Source organism: Trichogramma pretiosum, unplaced genomic scaffold (genome assembly GCF_000599845.2).
Source record: "Trichogramma pretiosum strain Unisexual culture from Peru unplaced genomic scaffold, Tpre_2.0 scaffold43, whole genome shotgun sequence".
Taxonomy (NCBI): Eukaryota; Metazoa; Arthropoda; class Insecta; order Hymenoptera; family Trichogrammatidae; genus Trichogramma; species Trichogramma pretiosum.
The window spans coordinates 821,830-830,065 of NW_019640864.1; the positions used below are offsets into that span (position 1 = coordinate 821,830).

General features: G+C 49.9%; 1 protein-coding gene across 1 annotated transcript; it reads right to left on the minus strand.

Annotated features, from left to right (window-relative positions):
- Positions 1-6,992: 6,992 nt before the first annotated feature.
- Positions 6,993-8,236, minus strand: LOC106649593. Its single transcript, XM_014367061.2, has 2 exons — positions 7,734-8,236; positions 6,993-7,664 (listed from the first exon to the last, which is right to left on the minus strand). Exon 2 carries the CDS (start codon positions 7,646-7,648, stop codon positions 7,013-7,015), a length of 636 nt encoding a protein of 211 aa, XP_014222547.1. The 5' UTR covers positions 7,649-7,664; positions 7,734-8,236; the 3' UTR covers positions 6,993-7,012.

The window sequence follows — 8,236 nt, forward strand, 5'->3', positions numbered from 1 at the left end:
GAACATAATGAGATAATTGTTTTTTTATTTTTATTATTTTTAATTTTTTTAATAAAAAAAAAAAATGAGTCAATTACAGGTGCCATATAGCAGCGATTTTTTCATCCATGTATTGAACAAAATCCTTCATACACTTGGTAAAATAATTACGATAAAACCTCAATAATTCGAGATAAAATTTTGCATGTTTACATTTACACAATGTATACGCAAGTATTATGTGTAAAAGTATAGTAGTTAAGTATGAATAATTAAAGACGATAAAGACACTAGTCAAGTTAATAGCAGGTAATTTCTTCGCATCATGAATGAAAAAGTTTAAAAAGTAAAATATTTCATTGAAAAATTTGCTACTTGATTATAAAATAGCATTTTACTTTACGAAAAATAATTGGAATCATCTTAAAATATTAAATAAATAAGAGTACCTGTTTTTTTCGATAATACAACCTTTTTTTCAATTGCACCTTCCTTCGACTTCATTAAATGAAACCTCGATTATTCGAAATCCTCCTTACTTCGAAGCCTGTCCCTTGGATTTCGAATTAACGAGGTCTTACTATACAGTGTATATTAATACACATGTAAACAGGTGATATAAAAATCTAAATTCCTATATCCGCGCGCGCGTACATAAACAGACTCTCGAGTTAAAAAGAAAAAAATCCAATCGAGTTGCAGGCATGTAATAAACAAGTTTTGCTGTAAAAGACGATATTTAGCGCACAGGTTGAAATTCAAACGCGAGAGGGCGATGTATGCGCAGTGCGCGCAACCCCTTTCGCACCGCAGTACCGACGTACACGCTCGGAAACGGCCCGCGATAATCCTCCTCCTCCTCCTGTGCGCGTCCATCTCTCTCCGACTCGGTGTATTGCCAAGTTCAAGAACGACTCGGCGCTGCGCGCAGGGCCCCCGTATCGCGGCGGCACAAGTACTCTATGTTACATAAAGGCACGACTCACAATAACAGGCCCCGCGGCGAGCACGATCGCGATAGTCCAGCTGCGCTGTATCACATATATCCCGGCCAGGCCACGGACCCTCTCGATGCGGGACCGCGGGATTTTCGGTGCAGTTGCACGGAGGCACGAGTGTAGCCTGGCCTTGATCGTCCTTCGCTCCGACGTTATATATATATAGTATATAGTGGAGAGAAGCGAAGCGACCCCAACCGCATTGCAAACAGGTTTTTGGATCCTCCTCCAGCCTCTCTCGTGTATGCTGTGTACTATACGTACACATACAGTCGGCGGCAGCGTTGGGTATATACGCGCGATCTTCGTACACAAGGCCCAGAGAAAGAGAGAGAGAGAGAGAGGAGCGAGTGAGAGAGCGTAAGGAAAAGAGAGCGAGGCGCAGCGTACATATACATACGCCGTGTATACGCGTAACTGTACGCGAGAAAGGAGAGTATATAGTGCATATATACGCGGAGTGCAGTGCAATTCTCCTCTCTGCATATATGCAGTGCGTAAAGGGAAAAATCGACGCTCGTCTTCGCTCCGGAATTATATTACTCATCGTAGCTGTTGCTGCTGCTGTCTGAAGAAGAATATTTTATCAACGAGTGCGTGGGACATACACGTCTATTTGCCCATTGTTGGTGTTGTTGTTGGTGCTGTCTTCCTTCCTACTCGTCGAGGGCCAAGTTCGCAACGAGATCGTGCATATTTTTTTTTTTTTTACGAGTGGTGTTGCGCGCGGATAGAGAGGAGAGCTGCCGTTGCGCTGGCCGCAGAGGAGGACAAAACAAGAGGAGATGGCGAAGGATCGTATATAGCAGCACGAGAGTTGAGGATAATTATCAAGGGACTGCCGTGATTACTGCGTGGCTCTGTATGTTTGAAGGGGGGTCCCTTCTAGTCCCTCATAGTCGCCGAGCTGCTTCCGAGCACCAGCACGGATTCGCGTATAAAACACGATCTATGTGTGCGATGCTCGGCCGATGACCGAGATCTCGTTGTCCATCGCAGGCGACGACGAGGACGACGACGACGCGATTGAATTGATCCCAAGCGAGAGATCGTCGAAACATGTGTCAAGGTGAGTTTTTAATACAATTGCAGTATTATAATATTGTAAATGCACAACATTGCCCTTCGTTGCTCTCTGCATAGTGATAATATACGAATCGTGTATTTTAACTATATATACTACAGCGACGTCAAATTTATTTTTCTTCGCAGATCTGCTCGCGAGGAGCTCGGTCGGAATCGGCTTCCTGGATCAAGAAGCAACGTGACCGACGACAGAGAGCCTTAATCGTCATGATCGAGGCATGGAAGGCGCAATTAGCGATCGCTCGGATCCTCGCGTCGACGACGATTCTCGGCCTGCTGCTGCTGTTCGGCTCGTTATTGGCATCGTCGGTGACCGGTAACGATGACATAGTCGTCGGCAAGCAGCAGCTCTACCTGCAGAACGTCGACTCCTCGAGGCTCGAGTTCTTCAACACGAGCCTGCTCTATGCTCGCTGCCAGGAGGCCGCCACTCCGGGCCGATGGAGGCAGAATCGCTGCCGCTTCGATCTCGAGCGTTACGGCTTCGACGGCAGGCACGAGAGACTCGTCTGTAACGTCAGCCTGCCGAGCCTCGACGACGACGACGAGACGACGGCGGGTAATAACGAAGACGGACGATCGTCGCCCCTGCGCAGGAACACGAGATTCCGATTATACCCGTACGCCGGCAATCTCACCCTCGTCCGGTGGACGTCGTTCGATCCGGTGAGCGGGTCCCGGGTCGTGCGCCACGTCAGTCTGGACTTCACCGACTGCAGCCTGCGCTCGGCCGGCAGTCTCGACGCCGGCCGGCGAGCCTGGACCACGACGCTCGTCTTGCAGCCGCCGACCAACTACGAGATATTCGTCTGGGAGCGCCGAGTCAACAGGTCGTACAGCTTCTTCAAGCTGACGTACGACGCCCGGGGCCGGTTCGTCGACGGACCGGAGGAAGGCACGAGCGAGATCGCCGACGACGATCCGAGACGCGTGAAGATCGTGCCGCTGCTGCCCTCGTCCTCGGGTCACGGCTCGAGCGCCGAGAAAAAGTACCTGGTCATCGAGCAGCGCAGAAGCAGCTTGACCGGGGACGGCGAGATGCTCGCCGTGGTCTCGCTGATGAGGAACGACGGTGAGCGATATATTTTTATCCGCACGCGATAAATACGCGTTGTTGAAACAAAAAAAACTTTTAATAGAAAATCAGACGTTAAAATTAAAGTAATCGATTCTGATGGCCATTTGAAGTATTTTTTCATGAAATCTTCGTTGAGAATTGATGTATAAATATTGATTCCTATTTTTATATAAACTGTAAAAAAATGCATGCAAAGTTAACCGGGTGCATAGATTATCAATACAAAAATTAACAAAAAAATTTAATATTAAACTAAAATTGAAACAACTTGATTGAAAGCACATGTTTTAATATTCGTTTTTTTGAGTTAATCAAAAAATGTATGAACATTCAATTGTAATTAAAGCCAGCATCTACCGCTAGATGGCGAGACCCCTTTATGTGTAAATCTGCAAGTGGCAAAATTAAAATAATTGTATAAGTGAAAGTACGTTCAGAGCTTTTTAGCACTGGCGAATATATCTGTTACCCACTCCAGACCGATCAACACATCTATATACGTACATTTACTTATAATAATCTATTAGGAATCCCACAAAATGAATTATGCAAAACTAACTTGGATTTTATCGGTAAATATTTCGAATACCGTTTTTATTGAAATTGAAATTGTTGTTATTGTGTCACGCAGGCAAGAAGCGCGAGGTCAACGTCTACCCGCTAAAGTACGACGCGGCTCGACTCGAGTACCTGAACCCTGTGTACTCGGCCAGTCCCGGCAAGATGACGCTGTGCTCGCTCGGCGGCGCCAAGCAGCGGCGTCGCGTCAACTGCACCCAGTACGATCAGAACGGCCGGGCCCGCAGCGAGCTCGTCCACGAGACGGAGCACGAGCCGCGCGACATCGCCGTGCTCAACTCGCCCAACGGCGACGGCTTCTATCTGCTCACGGTCGACTGCTCTCGAGCCGGCTGCTCGGGTCTCGGCGCGGAGCTGCGCTACCGACTGCTGCGCTTCAACGATCGAGGCGGCAAGCTGGGCAGCAGCGAGTACCAGAGGCACGGCTGCTCCAGGGACAGCGACCAGGCGAGGACGAGGCTCTTCGTTGGCGGCCAAGCGGGCGGCGAGCGCGTCTGCGTCTCGGTGCTCTGCGGCGAGACCTACCTGGACTATCAGCAGTCGCAGCAGCAGGACAGCGACGGTGTCAACGTGGTTTACAGTCTGCAGGCCAAGTGCCACAGCGACGAGGATTTAGGCATTTTTCACAGCAGGCGCAACAAGGAGCAGCCGCAGCCGCAGGAGAGCGGCAAGAATCTCGCGACGACGTCTGGAAGGTCGAACTTTAACAGCAGCTCTTCGCATAACGCGACTTCGACGGCGAGCGAAAAGATCGTGACAGTGACGTGAGATTGACTCGAGTGCGCGTGTATCGTCGAGTGCCAAGTTTTGTAAATTTTGGTCGAGTATTATTATACCTTAAATGAATTTTTTGAATAGTAGTGTATTGTAATTACGTTGTATATTGTGCCACGAAAAGACTCGATATTAATTTTTTTGTATATAAAGTTTTTTAAGCATTAATCAATCAATTGTGAGGGTTGTTTTATAGATAGAATAAGTCGAGTGCGGTTAATTATGTTTTTTTTTCTTTTACATCGATTAGAGTTAGTGCATCGTTTCTTTTGTATGATAATGGAAGCACTATTAAAAAAAAAAGAGAAGAATTAGTAGCAATTAACACGTCTATCTCTCGATTCTTTCATTCCTCTTCAATAAGCGCAGAGTTTCTTCCTGATGAGGGTCAGGTCGCAGCCCTTGCAGCCGCGATTCTCCCCGAAGTCAAAGTCGTAGCCGGGCTGGCTCATGCTCACCGAGTAGGCCAGGCCGTCGTTGGCCGAGTAGACCCGGGTGAGATTGTGCAGCACGCGCAGTCCCTCGCGCCTGTCCTGCACCTGGGCGTACTCGACCTGGCCCTCGAGCAGACAGCTGGCCGAGTTCACCCTCATCCTGCCGACTCGGATCTCGGGGCACTGATCGTCGTCGTCCTCGCCGTCGACGCCGATGCCGCTGCCGTCGTCGAAGTCGTCGTTGGTCGACGTCAGCCAGGCCAGCATGACTCGCTCGGTGTCGAGGCGAAACGTCCAGGCGGTGGCTCGGCGCTCGGGCTTGACGATGCTACCGCTGCAGTTCCAGCGCTTCTCGGGGCTGCGATCGCACTGGACGCAGCAGATGCTCACCTCCTGATTGGCGTAGGCTTGGAATTTCGGGCAATCGTCGACGTTCACGTCGTTGCTGTAGATGGTTTTCGAGCGGACGAACGCGAGGAAGCAGACGAGGCACCCGAGCAAAAGCCATCGTTCGATCATACTCGATATTACGTTTCGGTATCGCGCGAAGATCGAAGGAAAGACTTATTTTCTCACGCGCACATGCACACGATCGATCGACCGAAACTAAAATAATGAAACTATACGCGGGGCACGTAGACAATGATCGGTATCATGAGAACGCGTATCAGTACGTAATGCGAAACGATAAAACGAGACAATTGGAAAATTCGAAGCTGCTCGAGGGGCTGACATTCACAAACTGCACGAGTGCGCACACACCGAACCGCCAAGTTCTATGTCAATTTCGTGGCAAGGGCATTAAATGTAAACGCAGAGGTAGCCGATAATTGCATTTTCATGACAATTTTATTCCATCAGATTATAGATAATTTACATATTTTACGCGTAATATAGATATTATAACAATGACATAATGGCAATATTGATACATCGATTATTAAAATTAATTCTTCCGCACGACGGTGACGTCGCATCGCTTGACGCCGCAGGCCTTGTTCTCGGCGAACGTCAGGTCGTACATGGGCTGTACGATGTTCATGGCCTGCCTGTGTTGGACGTTCTTGTTAGCCCCACCGCCGCCGCCGCCGCCATCGTCGTTGCTGTCGTCGCCGGACGCACCGTCGGCCAGCCGGTGAATGTAGTTCAGAGCCAGACCCTCGTTGTCGACCTCGGTCCAGTCGACGCCGCCCTCGGGGGTGCACGTTGAGAAGTCCAGGATGAGCTTGCCGATTCTCGTCGAGCTCGTGGTCTTGTTGACGCGTCGCCTCGACAGCCAGACGAGCAGCATCCAGTCCGAGTCCGGATCGAGGGCCACCGCCCGAAACGTCCAGGCGGGCAGTCGCTGCCGCGGCTTGTCCAGCTGCAGGGGGCAGTCCGCCGCGCCGAATCTCGAGTCGGCGCGCTGGTGCTTCTGCGGCAGCATCGCCGTGCAGTTCCACTTGCCGACCGACTGGGCCTTGGCGCACTGGGCGCAGCAGATTTTCGCGCGCTCGAACGCGTACGTGCTGAACTGTATGGGCAGACTGTGGATCTTGGGCTTGGGATCGTCGGCCGCCTGGGCGACGACGACGACTACGACGACGCCCGCGACGAGAACCATGATCGGCGGCAGGAGTGTAGCACGGATCGACATGTCGACAGCTATGTGCTCGCCGCGCGTTTGTGCCCGAGAGCTTTTTTTCTCGAGTCCGATTCAATCGGAGCCCGGCGGCCTATCGCACGCGGAGATAATTGATAAATTGCTTCGAGTCGTCTACTTATGTATATTAAGCTCTCTCGAGTGAGAGAGAGAGAAAATTGATGAGGCTCGCACGTGGCCAGAGGCCAAGTTCTAAGTCAGGACGCGCGCTGATTGACGGGATCGTTGCAAAATTGGTAATGCCACTACTCGCGGTCTATGTATGATATATCTGTTACAAGGTCATATATACGTATGATATTGCTTCTCTACACTGAACATTGCTTTACATTATAAATAGACATTATATTTTCCATTGAATGCGACATTTATACACACAAATATATTAGGATATTCTGTATTATTAATAATAAATAATAATAGTAATAATGACGAGCGGTCGTCACTCGTCGGTGATCTTTTTCTTCTCCATGTAATCGTCCAAGCTCGGCACTCGCTTCAGTATCATCATCTGACAGGTCTCCTCACACATCTCCTGCTCCCTCGGCACCAGCTCGTACTGCTCGGCCTTGGCACCCGACAGTCCGTAGGCTCTGATCGCCGGCAGCTCGGCCCGATCGAATTTACCGGGCCTGTGCGTGTCCACGAGGCAGCGAGCGAAGTCGATGGTCTTGTTGCCCTCGTCGTTGGGCCCGCCCCGGTGCAGATCCAGCCAGCTCAGGTACAGCGGTTGATTCGATGCGGCTGCTGCTGTCGATGTAGCTCCGGCGTCTCCTTCCTGCAGTCGACTCGACTGCGACGGCGGCGGCGGCGGCTCCTCCTCGACGTAGACCGGCGAGCTCTCGTAGGTGCCGTTGGCGTGGAAGCGCACCCGGCACGACTTCTTGAAGTTCTGCTCGTTGTAGATCTGATTGGACGTGGTGATGGAGCAGTTGGCCCCGGACTCGTCGCACACGGCGCAGCAGATCACGGCGTTGGAGAAGTTGTTGCGATTCAGGTCGCTGGTGATGGCCTTGCCGCCGCAGAGCAGCAGCAGCGGCGCCGAGACGACCAGCTGGAGCAGCCGTCGATGAGCCATGACGATTCGGACGTATCTGTCGATTTCAATGACGCAATTTGTGAAGAATAAAAGCTTCGATTCTTTTGACAATCGATGTACTCACTCGTTATTCTTTTTTCTCAACAGGCTGCTGGCATGATGTCCATGTGCATGAATAAACTCTCCCTCTCTTGTTTCCAAATTTTTTCCTTTTTTTCGCTGAGATGATATGCACGTCGAGCGCCGTTATACCTATACTCTTCTATGTAATATTATCTAAACGAAGAGAAGCACTTGTTATTCCGCTGAACTGAATGAGCTTTAACTGGTGCTTGCAATACAGCCGACGGACGCGCTGCGACTGCAGCTGCACAGTGTAGCTACGAGAGAAAAGAGAGTAAAGTGCAATTTAAGCTCTTCTTCGTCTTCTTCTCGCTCTCTTATGTGCTTCTTTCGGCTCTCCTCGACGACGGCGACGACGACTCATTATTATTATTATTATTATCGTACATCGTGTGTGGAAAAGCTAATACTTACGAGGCTTAAACGTTAGTGTTACATAGTATATAATGATATTATAAAACGCTCATTCGTACGAATATTTACAAGTTGGACGTGAGAGAATAG